This window comes from Panthera leo, chromosome B3 (assembly GCF_018350215.1).
Source record: "Panthera leo isolate Ple1 chromosome B3, P.leo_Ple1_pat1.1, whole genome shotgun sequence".
In the NCBI taxonomy this organism is placed as follows: domain Eukaryota; kingdom Metazoa; phylum Chordata; class Mammalia; order Carnivora; family Felidae; genus Panthera; species Panthera leo.
Genome location: NC_056684.1, coordinates 102,473,704 through 102,500,962, shown reverse-complemented (window position 1 = coordinate 102,500,962; position 27,259 = coordinate 102,473,704). Strand labels below are relative to the sequence as shown.

At 33.9% G+C, this 27,259-nt stretch overlaps 1 protein-coding gene across 8 annotated transcripts in view; it reads right to left on the bottom strand.

The window, feature by feature from the left end:
* Nucleotides 1-27,259, bottom strand: part of KTN1 (kinectin 1) — a 107,531-nt gene that overhangs the window by 20,698 nt on the left and 59,574 nt on the right. For 3 of the 8 annotated variants that reach the window (XM_042943322.1, XM_042943321.1, XM_042943325.1), the window contains exons 11-33: nt 26,961-27,127; nt 26,252-26,320; nt 24,774-24,811; nt 23,994-24,084; nt 23,582-23,650; nt 23,017-23,054; nt 22,788-22,869; nt 20,903-20,971; nt 15,815-15,849; nt 15,314-15,404; nt 14,554-14,622; nt 13,889-13,926; nt 13,100-13,190; nt 12,882-12,950; nt 11,560-11,597; nt 10,813-10,903; nt 10,668-10,757; nt 10,171-10,208; nt 7,912-8,002; nt 6,384-6,452; nt 5,309-5,346; nt 3,594-3,684; nt 1,509-1,595 (exon numbers count right to left, since the gene is read on the bottom strand). In XM_042943322.1, coding sequence (XP_042799256.1) covers nt 1,509-1,595; nt 3,594-3,684; nt 5,309-5,346; nt 6,384-6,452; nt 7,912-8,002; nt 10,171-10,208; nt 10,668-10,757; nt 10,813-10,903; nt 11,560-11,597; nt 12,882-12,950; nt 13,100-13,190; nt 13,889-13,926; nt 14,554-14,622; nt 15,314-15,404; nt 15,815-15,849; nt 20,903-20,971; nt 22,788-22,869; nt 23,017-23,054; nt 23,582-23,650; nt 23,994-24,084; nt 24,774-24,811; nt 26,252-26,320; nt 26,961-27,127 — 1,649 coding nt within the window. The remainder of the gene's footprint in view (nt 1-1,508; nt 1,596-3,593; nt 3,685-5,308; nt 5,347-6,383; nt 6,453-7,911; nt 8,003-10,170; nt 10,209-10,667; nt 10,758-10,812; nt 10,904-11,559; nt 11,598-12,881; nt 12,951-13,099; nt 13,191-13,888; nt 13,927-14,553; nt 14,623-15,313; nt 15,405-15,814; nt 15,850-20,902; nt 20,972-22,787; nt 22,870-23,016; nt 23,055-23,581; nt 23,651-23,993; nt 24,085-24,773; nt 24,812-26,251; nt 26,321-26,960; nt 27,128-27,259) is intronic. The other 5 variants (XM_042943323.1, XM_042943327.1, XM_042943324.1 and 2 more) reach the window with 4 other exon arrangements.

Here is a 27,259-nt window from a genome sequence, read left to right as displayed (position 1 = left end):
AGGAATTCTTGTACATACTTCTTTCTCCTCCAACCTAACTTGTGGTTCTGAGTCAATCAACATCACTTTACACCTAGGCTCCCTGAAAAACAGTCTAAATTCCATTAAAATAGAGGAAGACTGCAATTTCTATTCTCTGTAGAACACTGGCTATGTAAGAAAACATCATGCACTTGGTGATAAGTTTGAAACAAGGGTAAAGTTTTATACTCCTCACCAATCACAGGATGAAACATGGATAAATTCTAGTTCTCTTTTGTAAACAATATACAAGAATGCCTATGACAGTGGCCCATAATTTCTTGCAGGAATGGCATAATAAGTAATTAGCACTTCCCAGAAACCCAGTCTCATTAACAAAATAGAAGCTAAAAGGCAGGTGTTAACAGTGAAAAAGAAAGTAAAGAGACACCCCCCCCCCCCCAACAGAACTGACTGCAACTACGCTCAAAAAATAAATAAATAAATAAAAGTCCTACCTGGCCTAGATCATTCTTTTCCCTGGCCTAGATTTCTCTAGTCCCAGTGTCTGCCAGCTATCTCAAATTTAGGTTTTAGTGAAAATTAAGCCCAGGTGAGTAGGTATAGAAATACAAATCTATTACACTACAGGAAAAATAAAAGATTCCCTCAGTCCACAAAATACTTCCAGAATGATGAACTGAATCACATAATTAACTTTATTAGCCCATGTACAAAATTCAATACTCCTGTTCCACATTTATTCTTGGTAGGAGTTTTCAAAATGCCTGACTAAACTGGCACATTTGTTTCAATCATTAAAAACAACTCTTTTCCATTACATCTCATTAGAATCTTCCAAACCATCCAACAACTTAAACTCAGGAAGAATATCCTTTACCATTGTGAAGACAGAGGGAGCTGTATGTTTCAGGAGTACTTTACATACTCCAGTCAGGAGAATAATCCCTTCTATTAATATTCCACACTATACATAACACATGCCTCATTACTGTCCAGCCACTTCAAAACCTTAAGTTTAATTTTAATTTCATCTCCTCTAAGGAACAACCCAGCCAGAACTGATCGCTTCCCTGTACTTAACACTTTGATCATTTTCTACCCTGTGTGAGTCCTCTTGGTGTGCCCCAAAGAACCCAGCAGATTTCATGTACATCTATGTATTCAAATGTGTTTAATTCAGTTAGATTTTGAGGGGGTCAGGGTTTTTTCCGAGGCTCTTAACCATCCCCCGAGGCATACAGTGACAAGGGCTTACATGGGTAGCATAGGTCTCCTGAGACTCTACAGCTTAAAGCAGTAATCACCAAAGCTCAAACAATCAGGTAATCACAACAAACCGCATGGCCAAAATTAAAGCTTTGAAGAGTAGATGAAAAAAAGCAGAGATGACAGAGATGATAATGTGGATGATAAGGAGATTTTATATTTAAATTGCAGTAAAATTAAATGCTTTAGTCTGATTTTAAGACAAGCTGCAGATTTTCTCTGTTCGGTGGATTGTTTCTAGGAGTTAGCATTACAACCTTGGAAGTCTTGTTCACTTTGTCCTGCAGCATTTTTTCAGTTGATGCCAATGCTTCCATTGCTTCCCAGTTTTTCTCCCGAAGGTCCTAATCATTTTTAGAAAGAATGATTTCAGTTTATCCATTATTGAAAGATTTTTGCTCTTTACTTCATCAGTATTTTGCACTGCATTTAAATGCTGGTTACTGCAAAATTATTTCAATGGGAAATATGTATATTAGCAAAAAAATAAAAAGCAATGTTTAGAAGTCTGAATGAGAAAATAAAGATGCCCACTTCCCATGTTTTAGTATACACACCAAATATGCCAGCTGTAGAGTAATTATTATGCACGTGTGACAAAGAAGAAAGCATTCAAAAGTAAACACACAAACCAAGATAAAAATGATTTCAGGTACATCAAATATTAGGGGATTAAGGACAGAAAATACACAAGTATTGCAAAAAGCTTTACATTGTGGCTTTTAAACGAGGCCCATTATCACTCGGACTTTCCACTGTGGCATAACTTTCCCCTCTAAATAGGTTTTATCAAATTAACGCATGTTGAGTCTACCTAAGAATAACATAGTCACTGCTCTTGCACACGTGTATGCCACAAAGCAACCTGACATGAGTGTATGAGCTACCTCATCGAGGCTGAAAATGGGGAGGCTAGAAAGCTATAAAACCACATTCTCTTGGAAGAGAAACAGAAATCATTGGAAACTGAGCTCTGAAAGATCTATTTTAACAGCATTTCATTAGCAAATAGAAGTACGTACAATCTGCTATATTTCAGTCTTTCTTCAGATTGAGAAATCTAAACATTGAAAACAAAAAGCCAATAATCACCATTTACTGAATGCTTACTTATGTGCCCAACACTGAACTTGGTGCACTAATTGGTGCACTTGGTGCACTAATCCTCATAACATTTTATAGATGGGGAAACCACAGCTGGGGTCATTTCAGAAATTTGGCGAAGTGCACACAGCCAGTGAAGTGGCTGAGCGGGAATGGACTGACGCCGCAATCTGCTGGCCTTCAGTGTCCGGGCACTTCTCACAGACTTCCATGCCTGCAGCGATGCTGCTGCATTACACTGGTATTACTACGTCCTCCCTGCCTCAGAATCCGGACGATAAAACACAGTTAAGATGTTAACAATATATTGGCAAATTCAAATATATTGGTTTTGTGGCCAAGCAATGCTGTTAGTAATGTTACACAGACACACAAAGGGCAATTCACATACCTAATTTTGACAAACTCTGGGGTGCAAGTACATGTCAACTAATGTTAAATTAACAAATTAATGCAGACTTTGAAAATTAAACTTCCATTGGAAAACACATATCAATTTCCCATCAAGATCCCCTTAGAGATTTCAGGAACATTTTTAACCTTGCTCAAGTCTTAGCAAGCATACTTTTGTGTGCAAAAATTCCTTCTCTAGCAAGAAATGGTTGGATTCTACTTACAGTTATCACCTTCTGGTCAGAATTTTTTAAGAATCACCTAAATCACTGTCTATTCAGTAAAAGTATTAAGATTTGTATTTCTTAGGGCACTATCCTCTTCCACTATACTGTAAATGTATTCAGGTTCTGAGGCCTCTAACACACTTCGTTACCAAAATTTGAACCACCTCTCAGTTAAAAAAAGGGAAGTTCCAGAAGGTTCCGAAAGACATAATTACTGAAAATATTGAGTTTCAATACTGGCTTACTTTCAGTTTACAAAAAGGCTAGCCTAGTCAAATTAAAAAAAAATACAATGGATTTTAAAATATTGAGACGAAAGAATTTTTTCAAATAAAAGTTCAACCAAAAGTCAATTGCATTTTAATAAAAAAATTAAAATCTGAAGCTGTAATATAGTTTCAATACTTAAAATTATAATCAGAAATATACAAATTAGTCATTTCATTTATTTATTAAAATATGTTCTCTAATAAAATGATTAATAATCCTTTCAAATAAGGTACACACAAAACAGCAAGATTAAGAAAAAATCTACATTAAAATTTAAAAAAATTCTGAATCATGGTATTTCAGTGAAATAATAAAAAGGAAAGTTTTATTCTGACAAGATTTGCTTACATTGTTTTTCTTCCTCTGGTGTTCAACAGCCTCCTTCAAAGAATCTAACTCATTCTGAAGACCAGTTATTTCTTGCTCTCTTTCTGAAATTCTAAACCAAAACATGAATACACATAGCAACATTTTAGGCAGTGAACATGGTATTTACTACTACAAAATAAAAACAGCAAGCAGACAATGCTTTGCAGAATGTATTAACAGGTAAACTCTTTTAAACTTAACTATTAATTGTCACCATGGAAAACCTATTCCTGATGCACTCTTATTTTCAAAAATGACTTTTACAATATGACATGCTGATATTTGTGCTAAAGAGAAATCATCCCCTGAAGAAATAGTTTATGAGTATATGAACTTCTGCAGTTAAAGTTGTTTCTATTTTTATCTATGGCAGAGAAATGGCTATTTTCAGAAGAGTGAAAACTGATGTACAAGCATTCCCTTAAATATTTTTTCCAAAAGGTAATGAAATCAGTTATGACTTTCTTTAAATGGCTAACCCACAACAAAAGTGTGATATTAATGTAAGGTAAGTGTCATCATTTTCATAACATTATCAGGATTCAGGTTTTTCTAGTTCTAATGCATTAGTTAATTCCCAGAAACGCAGAAAGCAATGGCAAAGATTCCCAATTCAATTCTGTTACAGTTGAGAGCAGCTTGGATATAAAGTCAAATTACAAATAGCTCTTCCTTAAGAATAAGGCTCTATACAAGGGGTTGGCAAATTAGGGCTCTGGGCCCAAACCACAGAGCTTCTTTGGCCCTCTAGCCAAGAGGTGATTTTACGTTTTTAAAGAATTAAAAAAAAAAAAAAAAAAAATACGAAGCAGAACTCTGTGGCCCACAAAGACTAAAATATTCACTACACGCCATTTACAGAAAAAGTTTGCTGACTTTGCTATAAACAGTCAAACTCCAGACTTAATTCACCAGTAAATAATTCTAAACCAGTAAGCCAACAACCCTGTAAATGATTCAAGATGGAACAACACTTAATGTGGTCAACATCTAGCATGTTCAAACATACCAAGTTAGCCAAAATAACCTTAAATGTACCCTCTGAGAGAAAAATACCAGCCAACAATGAAAGAAAAGTGCTTCAGCATAAAAAGTCCCCTTAAAAGATAGCAACCATAAAGATGATGAAATTTTTTTTTAAAATGCAGAAGCAGTGGGGCGCCTGGGTGACTCAGTTGGTTAAGGGTCCAACTTCTGCTCAGATCATGACCTCACAGTTTGTGAGTTCAAGCCCCACACTGGGCTCTCTGCTGTCAGCATGAAGCCCACTTCAGATCCTCTGTCCCCCGCCCCCCCACTCAAAAATAAACATTTAAAAAATTTTTTTAAATAAAATAAAATGCAGAAGCAGAAACTAAATTTGCATCATCCAATTCCGCAATGATATCAGGAAGATAACTGAGATAATGTAAGGTAAATAAGTAAAGCCTTGAAAATACAATTTAACTTTATTCAGATGTTTTCTGAATGCCTAAAAACCTCAAAATCTCCCTCAACTAAACCCTAAACACCATAAAAAGGTACATCAGTTCAGCCAAGGGCACAGCTAAACTCTAGTGACCTGCAGGTGCAAGAAATCTAAATAGAATTAGAAAAATTAGGTGCCATTTATAGTTAAATTGCTTATCTGAGAACTGTTTAGCACATAAAAACAATTACCACTTCCCCAACTGTGAATCAAAATTATTACTTACACTTTTAATAGTTCTTCATGTGGAGGAAAAGATGAGGCCTGTTAAAAGAGTTAAATATTATTTCAAAGTAAAGCTTTCTAGAAGACCACAAAAAATTAAAACTCTTCTCAGATATAAATTAAGACAACAAAGGTAAAAATACTATATATTCTGTATGCCTGTCACCAAGTAATCTTAATAAAAATATGTATACATTTTAAAAATGTACTGAGTACTAAATCAAATCATTGTCACTACATACTTAAATTCTTCACTTAACAAGTATTTATCAACTTCATAGCATGTGCAAAGCACTGAGTTAACACATTAAATTTTCCTACTGTACAATTCTTTTGACTATATTAAGCTTCCAAAAGTCCAAATAACATAAGTGAAGTTAAAAGAAAAACTAAGAAAAGTTAACTTGCACGTAACAGAAAGTTAATTTTACATAACGTGCAAAAGTACACAACATACAGTATTTATATACCTTGAAGATTATAATCTTTCATACTAAACTACTATACTATAATCTCCTTGCTGAGAGGGACAAATTCTTTTGCCCTTCATAATACTTTCTAGTTTATATACATTCAGAAAATAATTGAAAGGATATATTGGTAACATCTTTAAAAAAAAAAAACGTATTTCCATTTTATTTTTACCAAGAAGAATTATGCCTTGAAAAAGTATTTCCAATAGTGGTAAACTATTACTGATAATATTACACATTTTCTAGTTTCTCTCCAATTACTCATATTTTTCCTGGAGGGAAAGGGAAAATGGTATACACCTACATTTAACCATGATAGGATTTTAACGGACTTGCTAAGAAAAGCATTCTGGAGGATCTGAAAACATACACACAGATATATAACAGAGCTGGAATATAGATAGTAACATTGTTTGTGTATGCTTTATAAATTATATATTACTTTGGATATAACATAGCAAAATTTTTTAAAGAAATTTGATAAATAAACCAACATACTTTATTTTCAATAAAAAGGCATAATGGTAAGAATACTTATAGACAGTCTGAATTATTTAACTTTTCACCACATAAATGAAAGGCAAGCCACCTAACAGTACCTACCTGTTGGTAGTTCTGTTGCTTAAGCTGCTCGATTTCAGATTTGTACAATTTGTTTTCATCCTGTACTTCCTATTTAAAAAAAAAAATTTTAACATGAATACCTGTGCAGAGATTTTATTTTCCATATAAACTTTTGAAACATACCATACAAGCCAGGAAAATTCTAAAATAGTAGTAATTTTTTTCAAGTGAGAATATTAAGAGTAATAAGCCCTATATTAAAACACAGTATAAGATTAGAATAATTAAATTATTCAGTACCAATTTGGGAGTGGGCAGTCTCACTGGAAGAAAACAGGATCCAGAAACAGATCTAAATACCTATAAGAATTTAGTATGGGGTGACATTTCAGATCAGTAGGGCAAGTTCTAGTAACATTTTGGGCTGGCTATTTCTCTGCTGATAGGACTGTCCTGTACACTGTAGGAGGTTTAGCAGTATCCATGGCCTCCATTCACTATATGCAGTAGCAGCTCTCCACCGCTGTGACAACCAAAAAGTCTCTAGATACTGCTAAATGTCCCCTGGGGGGCAGAACCACTGCAGTAAAATAATAATGGATTATTTAATAATGTGGCTAGCATTTTTTTCAAGGTTGAAATGTTATTCTCATAACTTAAATAAATTACATATGCGTAAGACATCAAACAAAAAAGTAAATTATAAACATATCAAAACACATGAAAATATTTTTATGATCACAGAGTGAAAGATACCTTTCATTCCAAGACTTAACACTCAGGAAAGTATGTTCAATATTAGCTACAAGATGAAGAGATATGGATTTTCAATTTTAACTACCTCTTTCAAAAAGAAAAAAGAAACCGCATAAACCTTTGACCCCAAAATTCACTTCCTGGAATTTTAAATACAGGCAAAGTATTAAAAATGTGTGTTTAAGGATATTCACTGTTGTAACAGGAAACACAACTCTAAATAATCCAGGCATCTGTAAATCAGGACTGGTTATATAAATGAGGACAGATGATACAAGAGAACACCATGAAGCCATTAAAAGTTGAAGCCAGAGGGGCACCTGGGTGGCTCAGTCGGTTAAGTGGCCAACTCCCACTCAGGTCATGACCTCACAGTTGGTGAGTTCCAGCCCCACTCTGGGCTCTCTGCAGGGAGCATGGAGACAGCTTCCGATCCTCTGTACCCTCCTCTCTCTCCCCCTCCCCAACTCGCACTCTCTCTCTCTCTCAAAAATAAACATTTAAAAGAAAGTTGAAGACAGAAACGTGCTTATGTGGAAAGATTTCAAAAACATTAATAATTGAGGGAGAAAAGCCAAATACAAACATGTGCATGGTTAAACAGTGTTTAAAAAACAAGTACACACCTACACACGTATTTTATGCATGGGCACTTTCTCAAAAGATATACAAATAATTGATAGTTTTCTTAGGAATGAGACCCAGTATCTGCCTGGGAGGAAAGAGTCTCTATCCTATTTTTTGTGTAGTTAAAATTGTTTAAAACATGCAAAGACAAGTCACACAATTAATTTTAATTAAATGTATTCACCTGTAACAGCTTTGTTCTGCTAGAAAGATCACTCTCTCTCTCTTTTAGTACAGTTTCTATTCTCTTCATTTCATTTTCCTTTTCTTTCAACCTAGAATTTTTACAAAGATCTGATTCAGTTATACACATAAAAAAGGACAGACTTCTATATCATCTATAAAAAAAAAAAAAAAAGATAGCAGAAACAATGCCTAACAGCTCTTTCGCCCCATATTATACCAACTTATAAATTTGTTTTAAAAGATATTATTCCCAGAATCACTCAACTCAAAGTACATCATAAAACTGCTACACTTTATTTCATAGTTAACATTTCTTAAGTATGGCTTTATCTAGGAGAAAAATCTAAAATAAAAAAAATAAAGCCATAGTTAGTTGACCTGGGAATTTACAATATGCCCAAGCCTTTGTGAAGAGATGCTACGTATAATTTAATCTGGTTCTCCCTTAGCCAGCATAGGCATAAATCTTACTCTATCTAGCTCAAGTGAATCCCAATTGCCCTTGTCACCCTATTCAACAGACCTCTAGAGTAGCACTTAATGCTATTAAAATGGTCTGTTTATCTATTTCCTCAGGGCAGGAACCCATCTTGGCCATTTCAGTATTCCCAGTGCCAGAGGGCCTGTAACAGACTCTCAAATATTTGTTGAAATGAACGTTATTTTTGTCCCACCTTAATGTAGAAAGTAAAAAGAATTTCAAGATGTTTATAAGTCTACACGAAAAATGACAAAAGAGCACACATGAAGAATAGGATTAAAAGTCAGGGGGCGGGGGGGGGGAACCCCAGCAAAACTTAAATACATACTGCTAAGTGAAAGAAGCTATTCTGAAAGGCTACATTCTGTATGATTCCAACTATACGACATTCTGGAAAAGGCAAAATTATGGAGACCGTAATTATGGAGATCAGTGGTAGCCAAAGATTGGGGATGGAGGTTAGAGGAAGGAAGGGATGAACAGGTAGAGCCAGGAGATTTTTAGGAAAGTGAAACTATTTTGTATGATACTGTAATGATAGATACATGTCATTATACATTCCTCAGAACCCACAGAATGTACAACACCCTAAGGGAAACTACAGACTTTAGTTAATAACAGTATGTCAACACTGGTTTACCAATTCTAACAAACATACCACACTACTGCAAGAATAAATAACAGAAATTGAGTGGGGGTAGGGGGTATACAAGAACTCTGTACTTTCAGTTTTTTCTGTAAACCTAAAATTGCTCCCCCCAACCAAATTCTATTAATTAAAAAAAGAAAAATATGATGTAGCAATAAATCTAAAAACACATTCTTTAATGACCTAAATACCTATTACAAATGGACCCCAAATGTGTCTCCAAGCTTTCTATTAGCAAATGAAAGCACCTTAACAGTTACACAAGGCCTCCAAGATAAACAATTATGTTACACATATAAGAATTTTAGTGTCAAGAGGAGAGATCTCCTTTGTCTTCAAAAAGACAATGACCTAATATCCTCAATACCTTACTTTTAAAGACACATTTTCAAGGGGCCTCTTCTTAAATATCAATAAAGACTGATAGCATCACATCAAAGCAAAATCTGTTAATTTTATAGTGTGCCAAAAAGATGAAGTCCAGATATCTTTCTTACCACTGTAGACTGATTTAGCTTAAAAGAAGACTTTATAAGGTAAAAATTTTCTAGCATAAACATCTATAAAGACTGGTGATCAGATTTAATATTTTTAGTATTCAGCACAGCATAACTGATAGGACAACAGATACTATTCTCTTCAATAAGCAAGTTACTTTTCTAGAAAGATTCAATCATCTTCATCAAGGCTGTAACTAAGATTATCTTCTGGTTGATTCAGAGCTGTTATACTTTCAAATACAATGATTTCAATTTGAAATAAATTTAACCTGTCTTTAGAATAATTGCATACTTTGTTTAAAAAAAAAAAGGACTTTAAATAAAACCAGTCTATATTAGCAGAAAGAAGGTATCAGAAAATGGATTTGAAGGGCTTGGAAAGAATAAAGTCTCCAGGTATCTGAAAGCACTTAAAAGGCCTCTTTTTTATTATGCCAAACAGAGACTGCCCCCCACCCTTTTTTTTTTTTTTTTTTTTTTGCCTCTGGGCCATAATTCCTAATTTAACAAAAAATGACTTAAAAGAAACTCAGTATGAGTTTTTTTTCCAGAAAGCACTTGAATACGTGCTTTCTGGAAAATTATGAGAAGTTCCTCTTTTAAAATGCTGGCTAAAATTATACTTACACCGTCTCAAGTTCTTCAAATCGTGATGCAGAACATGCCTAAGAAACAGATTCACATTTTTAATTCTAACATTAAAAGATCAGGTACTACCAATACATACATACACACACACACACATTACACATACATACACACATAATCACTCACCAATAAAATAAAAATGTAATTAAATGTTCAAATTAGGCTGTTTATAAAACAGACAGAATGAACTTTAACTCAATTTTTAATATCCACCTCTTAAAGGATTACAGATTAATATAACAACTAAACAGATACTGAAGTATGAGTGAAAAAGTAAGGATAGGTAATACTTTTAAACTTAGGTTGACAAATCAGGCAGAAAGACCTAACAAAGATAAAATTTAATTTATTCTATCAACAACAAAATTATGATAAACCAATTTTTATGACAAGGAAACTCAATTTATTTTCTAGTACAATAAAAAAGAGATTTCTCATTTCTTATGTAATATGCTAGTAATCTGTTTACACTATACCTCTTTCAAGTTATGTTGTGCTATCTCCTGAACATGAGCTTTTAAAGATTCATTTTCTTCTTGAAGATCCTGAAAAAGAATTGGTATGAACTGAATTGACATTCAGGTATAAAAAAAGTGTTTATTTTTGTTTTTGACTTCTCACCTGCAACCATTTTGCTCTATTGGCTATGTCTTTCTCCTTCTCTTCTAAAACAATCTTCATGGTATTCATCTGTTCCTCCTTTCCTTTTAATCTGACAATAAGTTAATAAGAAGCATCAGTGAAAATGTTATAGGACTGTACAAACAAAAGTGGAGACTGTAAAAGATTTTAGGTTGTATTTACAGTCCAGGCTGATACAAAATAAACTAAAAAATAAATATTTTAAGTATACAGGCCAACGTGATTTTGCAGATAATAAGTTGAGAAGTATAGGAAAATTAAAGAAAGAAATTCCATCTATCACTGCAGATCCAGATCTTGAATAAATTAGAGTAGCCCTACTCTCATCCCATATCATTCTGTTTAGGCCAATACCAGTGAATTTAGATAGCTTAGCATCACTGGTCTGGCTATGAATTATATAGCCAGTTTCACAGTGGCTATTAAAATAGGCAAAGAGCAACATCTCAGTTTGAGGTCATATTCGGATTATAAATTATGAAAAATAAGACTTTCCACACTATCCCCATTCCCATCATAAAGTCTATAAGTTAAATCCCAATGGAAAACTTAAAACCATGAGAGCTTTTTGAGATATTACTTCATATTCCTAAAAATATTACTTGAAATTAAAAAGAAGTTATGATTTTCATTATAATTGCATTTGATTTGTATTTGACTTGCATATACTTGTATTTAACTTGTGGAAAAGAGATATTAAAGGAAAATGAAAGAAATGGTACTTACAAGTTCTGAAGCTCCTGAATTTGAGAGGTGATAGACAACTGAAATACAAAGAAAAAACCTTTCAGAAAAAAAGCAATTTATAATCCTTTCAATTTACCTTAAGCCTTATGATAAGCTTTAAAAGGTGTACACTTTAAATTACAAAGATCCTAGCTGAGGGACAGCTGGGTGGCTCAGTCCATTAAGCATCCAACTCTTGATTTTGGCTCAGGTCACGATCTCCCGGTTTGTACAATCAATCCCTGCCTCTGCACTGTCAGCACAGAGCCTACTTGGGATTCTCTCTTTCTCCTCCACCCTCTCTGCCCTTCCCCCACTCATAGGTGCGCACACGTGCGCACTTCTCTCTCTCTCTCACAATAAATAAACATTAAAAAAAAATCCTAGCTGAATTATTCATGCCAAAATGAGATGTGTTTTGATTTTGCCTTCTCTGGTTTCCAATGACAGTAAGAGTAACAAAATAAAAATATGAACAGTAAATCTGAATAATGTGTTCATTCTCAAGTTGTGAAAATTATAGAGTATTAACTGTACATATACTTCCCTACCGTATCAGAGCTCTTCAAGGACAACTACTGAACAGTACTCTACTTTGTCCTGCTTTTCTCATCATACACAGTAGTTCAATACTATATTTTATCCCTCACTCTCTTCACTGTCCTTTCAGATTTTGGCTTAGATGTCAGTTCCTCAAGAGACTTTCCTAATCTCTCAATCTATATTAGAGAACTGTGATATTTTCATCATACCCTGTTTTGTTCAACACATTATCTTCAATCACTAACATAGTGTTTTCACAAGTAGGAGGAACTCAGGAAATATCGTTGAATAATTGTTGGATGAATCATCTCGTCCACACAATCTCACCATTTTTTCCATGAAGCTTTATCAGATTAAATTCACCCAAACCCTGTATGTCCGGTAATCCCAGCTACCTCTGAAATCCCCCAATGAAGTTTTACTTGGTTCTACAGGCAAAGGTTGAGCAATATTCTATAACAAAACATTTTGATCCATGCAATTTAAAAAAAACAAAAAGGTTAAAAAGATTTACCAAACTGTTTTGTATTTAAGTTGGCAAACTAAAATGAAACATTAATACACAAAACTTCTAGAAAAGAATCTTTAAGAGTTAAAAAATACATTGATATCAAGAACACTTTCTCAAATCAGGCAAAAAATAAATAAAAAGCACATAACCCAAAATACTTACAGCACACTACTGAAAGTTTTTTTCTGAGTAACAAGAAAAAAACCAAATAGCTCATAAATACACATACACTAATAAATCTGTCATGCTATGGCTCTGGGATTTTTACCTGTTGAGCCTTTTCAAGCTGGATATTTCCTATTTCTTCTTTTAGAGCCTCTATTTCCTGTTTCAAATCCTTGACAATGACAAAACAGACAAGATTGGACAATGGAAACATAGAAATTGACATAAAATGCAATGTACAGACAAACACATGAAATTAAATGATATTCACTAAGTTGATAAACAAAAATACAAAACATACAATTTTCTCTTTCTCAATACCTGAATAGTTTTCTCCTTATTAGCAACTTTGAGAACTTCTGCTTCCAGAAGCTCTTCCACAGACTTGATCTTTCCATCCTTTTCATGGATCCTTAGATGAAGAAATGCAGTATTAAACTTTAATAGAAATATCAAGATCCACCAAGACATAACAGAACCAAATCATGAATAGTGCCATCCAAATCAACTCTTCCCATTTTAAGTAAGATAGCAATGTATCTTGCAGATAAGAAGGAAAAAAAAAAAAAATACTTAAGTCTTTCTAAATGAGAATTAATCAGGATATACCAGATGGCTAAAGCCTATGCACACAAAGAGAAACAGGTGACATGCTCTGAAAGTGCACAGAGGATGTTAAGAATACCCTGAAGAACACTAGGGACAATCAAGTTACTCTCAACAATACTGGCTTCCAGAGTTCTGAAAGCAGTGGCAGAACTTCTACACAATAATGGCATCAAACTCATAGACACCTCAAGAGGGTACATGACCTCTCTATCCAGTATAACCTGTTCTTACTGTTCTTACTGCAAAAAGAGAAAATTAATAATTTGATGCCATAAGTTCAGAAAATAAATGGAATCGATTATAGAAATATATGTTTTAGCAACCACACTACCCTAAGGAAGCACAGCTAAATTCTCTTAATCCACCAGCAAAAAATTCTGGAGTGGAAGGTTAAACTATTAACATACATCAACTGTCTCAATTGCACAATAAAACAAGATTCACGAGCACTAAGAAAATGGACCAAAAGAGAAAGACCAGTTTAAAAAGGTCATTACTTACACTTTCTTCAGTTCTTCAACTAGAGATGCAAAAGAAACCTGGAAATAGGAGGGCATCCTACTTAGTAATCTGCTCAAAATATAAATGAATTCAGAAACAGAAAAGTATATTATCCTTAAATTTTCCACTATACCAAAATCCAAATGAGAAAAGTAAACCCAGGAATTCTTTCTAGATTTTTTTTAAATGTCATAATAGTGAAAATGAAAAGCACTCTGGAAGTAAGTAGCTTTAAGGGTATTTACAGTTAAGAAAAATCAATAGATAACAAGTTACAATTATTCAATTAATAATTCTAACCACATGAAAAGAAAAAATAACTAGAAAACTGCCCAGTTTCAGAGAGCTTCTTCTACTGCTACGTAGAGTCTTGCATTATACTTGTATACGCAAAACCTTTTATTGCCGTAGTAAGCAGCAATGACACCCTATCTAGAGTACTCTACCCAGTGTCTGGTGTACAAGTCAGCATTCAATGAAATGTAGCTTCTAGTACTGTTAATTAAGTCACTAATCATTCAGATGAAAACTCTGACAATTCCACACTGGTGAAGGGAGGAATTAACAATAGATTTGCTCTATTTGAACAAAGCAGGTTTGTCCATTGTTTAAAAGAGAACATTGTTTTAAAAGAGAACAGTTGCAAGATCTACTGAATACACTACCTGATCATTTTGCTTAGCCTTTAAGTCTTGAACTTCTTTCGTCAGAGATGAATTTTCTGTTCTTATTGCCTTTTACAAAGACACATAAGCACAACATACTTTTATTTTCTAAAAAATTAGCTATCTTCAAAATACCCTACCTTCTCATTTTTCTTTAGCTGCTTCTTTCCATCTCTGGAAGGTCCAGAAATCTCCTTGTCACTCATGTCTATAATTCTCTAACTTCTAGAGATAGCCAAATGGATCTTTAATTCATTTATGCCCACAAGTATTTCTGCTTATGTTTCCACCACTTTAACAGCATGTTATATACCACTTATCAAGTCATTTCTCCCCCTAAACTCAGATACATCTTTTTAACATTTCTTCCAGAAAGAAGGAGTCAAGTCAGTTAAGGCTAATGATAATCACAAAACACTGCTGTAGACTCTCCTTTCTTTCCCTGGCTTCCAATACTACCTCATGAACTTATGAAGTCTGCTAGTTATCATTTGGTTATAATTTGGGCAAGGGTGGAAGAAAGGAAGCATATATAAACCATAAAAACAGTATCTATTTCATTAAGACAGTGAATGCTACAATCAACTACACATTTTGGTATTCCTAATAATGTTACATTTCATGAAAAAAGATATATTCATAAAATGTGGATAACTAATATGAAGTTTCAAAAGCTATGGGGAAAATCTAAAATTATAGTAAATCTCCTTCACGTTCACTAACTACCCCATAAGAAAAACAAATCTATAAAATGCTTTACATTCAGTTCCTCCTCTTTTGTGGCCACCTGAATAAGTCCAGTTTCAAGTAATTCTTCCACTGTCTTCAACTTCTCATCTTTTTCTTGAATGCTAAATTACAAATTTAAAACATATGAATTAACTATTTTTCAAAGTAAATGCTATTACTGCTAAATATTTTACATCAATCAATTCCTGTGTCCATCATTTCTTATAAACTTAATTCTACAAAGGTTTGTGAGGATCTCTGATCATGGTCTAAGGGTACTTCTTTAACAATAAGTAAAACATGTTCAAGTAATACATGCTTACATGCTAGCCTAAACAAAATCACCACCACACATAATGCCACAAACCTAACGTAAGCCCAAATCAAATCACTCAACAGCATATCACCCTCTTCCATTATGAAGTACAAAGAGCATTTTAACAACCTAGATTAATATAGTTAGTAATTCTGTTACCTCAAATTTGGTAGAAATGAGTCATTAAAATATAAAAAGAAAATTTTAAACTCTCACCATTTTTCCATTTGTTCCACAACATCTTTATTAGGCTAAAATAAAAATCACCAAAAAAAGAAAAAAGTTTAATTTTACCAAGTTTGATGAGGTAAAACTAGTTCAGAAACAGAATTCTATGAAAATTATTTAGTTTTAATTAGATCCAAAATTTAGGAAGGCAATCCACACTTGAAGACTGCTGATAATTAAAGAACTATTTAATTCAGAAAACACAAGACAGTAGAGAAGCAATTACAAAAAAGACACAGAAAAAAGATAAGCATAATATGGGCTAGCAAAATGAATTAGTACCTTATAATTTTTTAATTACTATAAAAGAAAACCTTAAGAATAAGAAGAGAACTTGCTTCTTCTATATCAATTCAATTCTTCAAATATAAAAAACTCAAAGCTCTAAAGCCTTGAAGGCCAGGAAAGAGACTTTGTTCTTTCTTCTTATAATTGACTTTTTTGACTTTTTAAAAACTATGATACAACATATATATGAGCAAGTGTAAAAATCCTGTGTACAAATCAATGAACTTTTAACATGTAAATATTATGTGATTCCACTTAAAACATAATGTTTTAAAACAGACTGTAAACTGCAGAAGCAACCCATGAACGTATTTTCCTTGTAAAGCATTAAAACATGAAAGTTAACTGCTACTTTTAACCACTTTCCTTCTAGCATCTCCCCAGAAACACAGAAGTCCCCGCTGCTATAATTTGTGTCCAGAAGAGGGGCTTTCTTCCCCCTTGGCATTTCCAAGCCTTCAGGCAATTAAGCAGCCTACCAAAACAGGCTTGGGGTCTTTTTCCTTGAACATTTTTTCTGCCCATCCCAGTTCCCACTGGTACTCTTTGAATTTTGCTAGTTTCTTACTTTTCCCCCAATTTTATTGTAACCATTTTTCACAAATACTATTAATTTTTCCATTGCTAAATCCAAGTCCTAAGACTCTACTTCTTACATATTTTTAAAAGTAGTCCCCTTTGCTTCAATGCCTGAGGTTAGGCCCTCAGTTTCACTCATCTCGAATATCAAAATACCATACGATCCTTCTCTCTGCCTATAGTCTGTAAGGATTATTTTGTGAGGGGTACAGGAAGAACATCCCAATGGGAAAAACTTTCCTATCATTAGAAAAGAAACAGGAGCTGTCAAAAGTATATTAAGTCAAGTTTATAAACAATGAAAATAAATCATATAATAAGTTTATAAATCTATCAAGATGGGTTTTTGTCCATTTTTATTTTTGACGAATGCCATCTCACATAAAGATTTAACAAAAAATTTGTAACTATGCATGATGATGGATGTTAACTATTAACTAGACTTATCGTTGTGATCATTTCATATTCTATACACATGTAAGTCATTATGCTATACACCTGAAACTAATTTGCTATATGTCAATTATCTCTCAACTAAAAAAAAAAAAACAAACTTTTAACACTATTATCTGCACCTTAATCATTTATTGTATTATATCTTTAGTCCTACATACTTCTCCCCCACACAAATTCAAACACTTCATTGTTACCAGAGTGATCTAAAATGTTAGACAAAACATTTATTCATCCTTGTAATACCCTTCAGAGGTTTACCATAAAACAGGCTAGATCAAGTTCATGGTCCTTAAACAGCATACAAAGTCCTTCATAATTGGGTCTTAGCCAATCTTTCTCTACTTACACCTCAAACTTTACACTTCCACAACATGCCAGTATACTGTGAATACACCAGTCTGGCATACATTCCCATGATTTTTAACACTGTATCCCCTTAGCTTGAACTTCCCGTCAGGGGTTGGGCAATTTTTTTCAATATCAGGTTTAGTTGTTCCTTCTCTGTGGTGCCTCTTCACCCTCACTCTCCTCCAGATAGAATTTATTATCTCTTCCTCTAAACCTGTACCACAGTTCAAGAATTTTATTCATCATACTTTTCTGTATGACACCTCTATCTCCACACTAAGCCACATTCTTGAGAACAGGAACCAAGTCTCATTCATGTCTGTAGCTTCAGGATGTAGGACAATATCCAACAGACTCCATTCATAAATATGTAATGAAATCAATTTCCTTTAACAAGGTTACAGTGTAACACATACTCTTGGTCAACAGCTTATCAAATAATTCTAAAAAACTGACCAGTTTAGCATCTATCCAACCTTTTTCCTTTATACATAATTGGCCTAATCTAATCCAATTCTGTTCTCCCTAGATGTTCTCCAAAACTACAATTTATGCAATAATAAATCCCTCTACAATAATATACAACCAGGCAACAGGACAAAAAGAAAAATTTCCTACTCCTTATAGTTTTTACTTAATAATTCTGATCACTGAATCTTTAAAATCTACCAAATAAGAATGAAAACCCTGCTCTTTTGTTAAAAAGAGCTTAAAAAGAAAAAAAAGAAAGAAAAAAGAAAAGATACTTCAGAACCCTGCCTCCCCAGAAGTTTATTTTATTCTGAATAAATGAGATCTTAGTAACTGATTTATTTGTATCATCATCCACAGGCCTGCATCCAAATGGAGCCTTCCCTTCTTTAGTGTATGAACAGGTTACCTTACCTGGTATTTGTTGTCTTTCTGCTTCCTACACCTGAAGAAACAACAACTAGGCACCATTACTGGTTCCTGTTTCAATAAGCTCAATCTTTTTCTCCCAGATAAAAATCCAAAGAGCAAAAGGACTGAACTTTTTTTTATGTAACTAGACTGTTCATCCTCAACTGTCACTTGGAATTCTGACTGCTGGGTAGGAAGGGGTTAAAAAAAAGGTGGAAATGAAAGAAATTAAGATTACACTAATTTTTCTCTCTCCTTTCACTAGCAATAGCAATAAAAATGAACAGAGAAAAAGCCAAAAAGATGGTTCTATGGTCTGCCAAGTTGAGAGAAGTTACAACCACAACCAAAACATACCCATCCTAGTTATACGCTTTCTAAACTATTTTTAAAAGACAGAGCTTTAAGAACAAGAAAAATTCTAAGAATTACCAAAGAGAAAATCTTAAATTAGTACCAGTTTTCCCTCCTATCAAATTCTTTTAAATACATTTTTTTAATTTAGATATAAAATTTTGTTCCTTGGATTAAATTGGACTATTCTTCATTCAAGCAAAATCTATCACATGCTAAAGGTTGTCATTTTAACAGAATATCTAAAAGTACACAGAAACCTTAGCAGTAGGTGGAAGGCTGACTCAGTTAAGGTAGAAATTAGAGGATTTTCTTTTTTAATATTAACTTTCACACACATGATGGGGGATTTTACGTAAGATATTAGAATGGCAATTCTTAAGTCCTCATACAATCTTTAAGGAAAAAGAAAAATTTGAGGCTAGAGATTTTGTTCTTACCTAATCAGGGAGAATACATTTTTAGTACAGAACTAAAATATTAAAAGATTTTAAAGTTAAAAGATTTGTAAAGATTCAGGTTTTTGGCTTAAATGTTAAGTGAAAGTAACCAACACCTTTAATACTGGAATTCCAGGGCAGATTCATCTGTTTCTAGACATTTATTTTACCTTCTATGAAGTTAATTTTAGAAAGTATTTAAAAGCTTATATATTGAAATAGGTGACTCAGAATCTCTGATAAACAACCCAAAATTTACATTCTGCTTTTCTGGGTAAGAATTAACACAACCAAAAATTATCATTCCTACTTCACCTAATCCTAGTCATTAATGTTGCATCTCACACATAGTATTTTATGTTGCTACTAAAATTTTAGATGCTGCCAGCTAAACTGTAACCAGAAACTATGAGGGGGGAAAAGTCTCAGATTTGATGAAATAGATCTCTTATAAACTATGCCACCACAAGGGAAATGAGAATAAGATTTAAGAATAAACCTTAAATATTACTTTAGCATTACAGTGGCATGAAGTCATGTCCCTGCACTGTACTAAATATCATCAGTTTAGCATTATCTCCTCTACTGCCTTTTGTTTGCAAGGATAAAGCATATACAAAGTAGTAAAGATTATGCAAGGCACTTACTACCATATTCAAGAAGGGGAGGAAAAAAGTAGATTATTTCTTGAAAAGTAAAGAGATGTGAACAAAATACTTCCACAGTATTTGGCACAGCTTAGTAGCTAAACCAATTTAATATCCGCATAATGTAAATTTTAAAATAAAAAAGAGAGCATGCATCTGTGAAAGGAAGTGCTATCATCTGCACTTATGTGCTATCATAACTTCAGCTTCTAATACAGGTTCCCAAATTTAACACTGTTAGAGCAACATTCAAAGTTTCTATTTTAATGTGTCATCTAATATCAAGAGTTTCTAGAATATTTTTAACACTGGAATTTGAAGAGTTATGTATAAGAGAAGTCTGAAGGCAACTAACTCTTAGGAAAAGCCATACAATGGACATTGCCTGGAACTCTAGTTTATGGAGCCATGCTTACTCAGACCACTATATAATTTCGATGGCTTGCTAAAAATACAGAAAAAAGTATGATGACAGTAGAGGGTAGAGAGGAGATGAAAAAAGAAATATCCAAAGGGAGAGGAATTAAGGTTTAAGATACCTGTTAAAGGCCAAGTACCAGGCTAAACACTATACATAAACTTCCCCATTTAAATCTAACATATTCATGATGTAAATAAAATCTCAATGTGAAAGACTTGGAATGAAAGGTCTCAGAAGGGTTAAGCAATTTGATCAACATAATTGCTTTTAAGTGCTGATAGCAAGTGTTAAGCTTACTTACTCTCTTTTTAAGAAGCCATTGTTGCCTTAGAGAAAAAGGTGAGGCTCCAAAAATGTAAGGACTTTTATCCTGAGAGCCAACTGTATCAAAAGGCCTTAAATGCTTTTTATGTATCCTATTACACCTTTTTTTAAAGTGCTTATAAATAGGAGGTTAGCATTAGCTTTCTCTCAGGGAAGAAAAATTCTATTTCCCTTAATTTAGGCACCTGATAAGCACAAGATGAATAGAAATGCAATTAAAAGACTTATCTATCGCTTAAGTAAAACTCCTCAAAAAGAATGCGTTGGTTAATATTTAAGAAGAACCAGATCTTGTTAATATTAGATAGTTCTACCCTGTGATTCACAAAAGCCTTACCTGTTCAGAAACAAGAGTCTGTAGCTTCTGAACTTCTAACTGTAATGCTTTGTTTTGGTCATTTAGAATCTGAAAGAAAGAATCTCAGAGTTTACTGTTTTATTAAGAAAAGGTAACCAAGCAATCATCTGAATGGGTTAAAAAAAAAAAAAAAAAACAACCCATATTATTCAAGTACTCATAAAGTGACAAGTGAATTATATACAAATGTAATACAAATCTCATGTGGTTTCATTTTCCAGTTTCAATGAATATATATTTCCAAAACACAGAAACACAGTACTAATATATAAAGTACATGTACAATTGATGAGGGAAACAAAGGTAAGAGAAATGTAGCTTAAATTAAATTTCCTTACAACTTGCAGCCCACTGATAAACTCCTGAAACATGCAGAGCGTGACCTTCCTCAAGAAACTCATTGCTGCCTTGGTGCCTTAATGTTTATGTTTCATTAAAAACTAAAAGTAACCTTATCTTAACAGCAGCTAGTCCCTTCAAGATCCTGAAAGCCTTGCTTCAAAATTCCTTAGAAACTTACTTCCCCCACTCCCTCCACAAACTTAAAAGTATATAGTCACACCTCACAATCCCAGTGCAGTTCTTTCTGCCCCCGGGTCATGTCCCCACGCTTTAATAAAATCACCTTTTGCACCAAACGTCTCAAGAATTGTCTTAGGCGTGTACTCATGAACCCCACTTTAAATTTCATCACAATGAAAATCAAAATCATCAGTTTCTACTGAGCCCCCAAATCAGTCACGTGCTTTATCTGAAAACAGTATTAACACTGTGCTTAGAATTATTTCATGTGTATTTCAAATAATTCAGTTTGTGCCACTGGATTCTGGGAAATCCTGCCTTGATAAGTGAGTAAATATGGGATTCTTATAAAATAAATGCAAAAAGGGGCGCCTGGGTGGCTCAATCGGTTAGGTGTCCAACTTGGGCTGAGGTCATGATGTCACAGTCCATGGGTTGGAGCTCTACATCGGGCTCTGTGCTGAAGACTCAGAGCCTGGAGCCTGCTTCGGATTCTGCATCTCCCTCTCTCTCTCTCTCTCTCTCTGCCCCTCCCCCACTCATGCTGTCTCTCGCTCTCAAAACTAAATAAACATAAAAAAAATCTAAAAAAATAAAATAAATGCAAAAAGAAGAAGAATGCAAATCTCATGCACATGAAGAGATGCACCCTAGTGATAAGAATGCTTTACAATCCTCAAGCTGAGCAGCCATGACCAGAAACTGACACAATGGAGGCAGTTAAAACCATCACAAACTAAAAACTACAAACACTGAGGCAAAACGAGTTTCAAACGTCTATTATAAAAACAGATAAGATAGTCTATGGGGCACCTGGGTGGCTCAGGTCATGATCTCGCCCTTCCTGAGTTCGAGCCCTGCGTCAGGCTCTATGCTGACAGCTCACAGCCTGCAGCCTGCTTCAGATTCTGCGTCTCCCTCTCTCTCACTACCCCTCCCCCGTTTGTGCGCTCTCTCAAAAAAAAATAAACATTAAAAAACAAACAAAAAAAGGAACAGATAAGATAGTCTAGACAAGAAGTACATGATAAAATGCACTGGTTGTAAAAGCCCCCAAATAAACTATAGTCACACTGCATCAGACTGATTTCATATAAAAACTAGTATTTCTAGGGGACACCTAGGTGCTCAGTGGGTTGATTTTGGCTCAGCGATGCAGAGCACAGAGCCTGCCTTGGATTCTCTCCCTCTCCAGCCCTCTGCCCCTCCCCCCGCTCATGCTCACTAGCATGCTCTCTTAAATAAAAAAAAAAAAAAAAAACAAACCTAGTATTTCTAGATTCACTTCAACTGAAATTGTATAAGGTCGTTCTAAGCACAGTTGACAAGCTTAATCACACACCTTAAATTCTTCCATTTTGTTTGAAATTTCACATTGCAGCTGTTCTTCAAGCAATCTTATTTGATCATCCTTAACATGAATACTACGAGAAAGAAAATCAATTGAAATACTTCATACATTCATAAAGTTTACACAAATTACATGCACAACTATCAGTTATGAGTAGCAGTAATTTCTGCAATTGAACATAAATGTAGGATGGCTCCATATACAGCAATACTTCAATCACCTTTTCTGCATCTTCTCCAGTTCACGTGCAGCAGCAGCCTGTGTTTGAAATGAGATGAGAACTGCATTATTTCTCAGCAAACACTCAAAACTATTTGTTCACTTAGTTTTATATACTGAAAAGCTACATTTTCATATATCTGGGAGTAAATAAAAGTTAAAGCAATATCCTACAGATTTCTGTAATACTTTTTGCTGTCCCAATATTCTATACTTCTCACTGATCAAATTTTACCCTAATAAAGGTATACAGTTTTTTGATTCAACGGCAGAAGGCTAAAACAAATCAGCACATTAAGAATGTTGTAATTGATTCCTTGGAGACCCTAAAAGTGATCAACTCATTCGATCGAACATTAGTTTCAACATGAAAACAGCAATATCTAGGTGGGTTGTGAGACTCATGGTCAAATAGAAGAGGCTTTCAACAATAAACATTAGGTGAACACAAGTAACCATTATATTTACTATGTATATGAAATTAGGACTTGCAATACCAATGCAAGTAAGTATAGACTAACTGAAATTCTGAGGTGAATGTTCAACAGCAATGAAGATTTACCTACCTGTTCATTTGCCAGCGCCTGTAACTTTTGCACTTCAGCTTTTAATAAGAAATTCATATTTTGTGTATCCTACAAGAAGGAAAAATATTAAAAAATATTTAATATAATTAACTCTAAAGTTTGTAAAGCATCTCTTCTACCTAAGCAAAGGTCTCAAATTACAATTTCTTAAAACAGAAAGAGAAACCATATCCTGTTACGTAGCATGTTTCCCAAATTACCGTGAATTATAGCATATGAGAAAAGTGTTCTCAACTTTTCTTAGAAAGCTAAAGAGGATTTTGTAGAAAAGACATAGGCACTTTTAAAATGAATGCAGGGTATTTTCCATTCTTGATAGACATTCATACTGATTACCATCACAAATTCAATGCCTATAAAATACTGTTGCCATTTGTAAGAATTACTGTACCTTAAGTTCCTCCTCTTTACTTGTTAAATGATCATGTTCATTTGCTAAAGAATCTTCGGTCTGTTTTATCTGCTTATCCTTTTCAGCAATCCTTTAACAGGAAATACATTTGTACATTCAATAAACGTTTACAAGTCAAGTCACAGCTCAAGGGATTAAATGCCTTAAATATTGTCATGCTTATTTAAATCGTTTCTCATGTAGCCATACCCTCCATTTCTATAGCTCCTTTCAGTTTAGTAATAACTATCATATGTATTACTACAACTCCCTAAAATACATACCCCTATTTTAAAACTTGAGGTGAAAAGAAGTAATTTGTTTAAGCTTACAAACCTGGCAATGCCAAAGCCAGATTTCAGGTCTTCTGAACTCGAGCAATTCATGTCTAAGCAAATTAAACAATACACTAAAAACAGAACCTTGTTTTGGGTATACCACCATATAGTTAAGATACAGAGTGGGTAAAACTACTTATTAGACACAAAAGTAATTTACCTCCATTAATCTCAAATCACAGTTCTCTCTTACATAACTGCTAAAGTCCAAATAAAAGAAAGGTTCCTCAACTCTTTTACAATAAGGACATAAAACACAAAATGTGCAATGTTTAGGAACTCAACTCACTGATGGAGGGAAGAGAGCAAAGTCGCTCCAAATCTAGTTGGGAGTATTTTCGGAACAAGTTAGAACATAAAGTAAATCCTAAGTGTTGATAAAACAGGTATCAGTTAGTGGTAACTAAGTAATTATAAGAGAAGTGTAGAAAGGCAGGCTTACACTTTATGTAATTCTTCTGCCAGAACTGAAGCAGAGGTCTAAGAAAGAAGAACAGTGTCAACATAAAAGCATTTAAAAGAAAGTTTAAAAGTTGTACAATAATCAAATAGAGCTTCAAAAATTAAAAGAAATTAACGTACATCAAGTTGTTAGAGGAGTATCTGGCCCATCATGAATGTTCAATAAATAGTAGCTATTATTCTGAAAGCAACTTTGATCACTAACAAACAGTATTAAGGAATTAGCACAGAACAGTTCAAATAAAACAAACTGCCAGGCCTGGGAACTGTATAACTGACAAGTAACAAATACATAGGAAAAATATCCAGAAAGGCCATTTTTCATCTTATCTTAGTAACTATTTCCAATAATGAAATGATACAGTTCATGATTAAGGTAATAACCGAGTCATTTGGTAATACACATGCTCATCTTCACTTTTCAAAAACATACTGGTAGCAGTCTCTAAATATTTAATTCCTGATAAATTTTCTAGAGCTACCTCTCAGCTAATAACAAGATTTCAATCCACTCTGAGTTGATAATTTATATATACATGTATATTTCATATAGATAGACACCCTTTCCTATAGTAAATAATTCTTACCCAATTCATTTTAGATGATAGTTTCTACAAAGCAACTAGAAAAAAAAAAACAAAAATGTCCCAAAAGTTTGGGAGTTTGACTTTGCATAAACCTTAAAAACAAATTGTTAACATTAAAACTGCTTTTTAACACAGAAAAGTGACTTCTATGCTAAGCTAATACTTTCTCCACAATTTTTTGAATTTTAAAGTTGAGGAATTGAAACCGAAATTCACAGTATGTATATAGTAAGTACTGAGAAATAAGTACTTAGAAGCTTTTTTTCTTTTTCTTAATGTTTTATTATAGAGATATATGCTTTAGAATATATCTATGTGGCACAGCAATGTTGCCAAAGAGTAACAGGTCTAACAACACAACTGGCAAAACTCTGGAAGGTATTCCTACTTACTAAACAGAAGTATAAGTTTTAAAGTGAATTTTTGCATATATAACCTGAGATTAATATATATTATATTAACATACTGCTACCCTCTGAGGGTATATAAAGTTTTCCCTTATGGCTAGTTAATATTCAGCAAGCATTTTTAATACATAAACCACTATTCTTAACACCATTTGGCCAATTTCTTCTGTTTTGTGTCAAGATTATCAACATTTTTTCCTCCTATGGTAAAAACTCTCCATTAGTTGGATTTGGATTTCTTTCTTGGTGTTTTCCCATAGCACTATACATAATTATCAGAGTGCTGAGCAATCAGGATCATCACTGTTGACTGACTAGTCTCCCAACTACTAATCCTGTGCTTGGCACTCAACAGGCATTCAGATGACTATTTAAATGGCTAGGAAGCTATCAGTAAGGAAACAAACAAACAAAAAGCAGCAGCTGTTAGTAATGATAAACAACATTTTAAAAAGCACGATTACCTGGGCTGCTATCTGGGAATGGAATTGTTGAATTTGAGCTTTCAAAGCCTCGTTCTGCTCCAAAATATCCTTTCATAAATAGCAACCAAAAAGGAGAGAGGAGAAAAGTGTGCTGTTAACAAATACACCAACATATATGAACAAAATAAGGTATAAACTTCTGCTTATCTTTAAAAAGGCATTCTTAGATTCCAAAAGGCATAATTTAAACAACAATCACTAGGCACCTATTTTGAGAGTTGATTTATAAGGTATAAATTAATAAGTTGTGCTGTTCGTAATCTAACACAAAGAATTTAAAACTGTGCTTAAAGGGGACATCTTTAAGCACACAAACACACCATATCATGACAACTGCTTAAAGATTAAGCTATAATTACTCATCAACACTCCAGAATTAGGATAAAGTAGACCAACTTTTCTCTTCTACAGAGACACATCCAGCCACTGCCCACCTTTATTTTTTAAAAAGAGGGAAAATTAGGGGCACCTGGGTAGCTCAGTCAGTTGAGCATCTGGGTTTGGCTCAGGTCATGATCTCACAGTTTGTGAGTTCGAGCCCTATATCTGGCTTGCTGCTCTCAGCATAGAGCCTGCTTCAGATCTTCTGTCTTCCTTTCTCTCTCCCGTACTTGTGCTCTCTCTCAAAAATAAACGTTTAAAAAAATTAAAAAATTAAATAAAGTAAAAGCAAGGGAAAATCAGATACCTGAACTTGCATCTGTAAAGATTCTTCTTTGGTCACCCTTTTTTGCTCCGATTCCATTAACTGCATTAGTCTTTGCTCCAACTGTTGTTTTGATACCAAGGTATCTGTAAGCTTACTATGAAGACTCTGTACTTCATTTTCTTTGGCCACAAATTTACTCTGTAAATCTGTAACAGAACATTGCATTTTACAAAGGTCTCTTCCTTTGCTTGGTACTACTACTCATCTTTAGCGCAGGCATTATCTCCTCTAGAGAACACACCTTGAATCTTTCCTCTTCTTCCCCTCCTGCACATGGC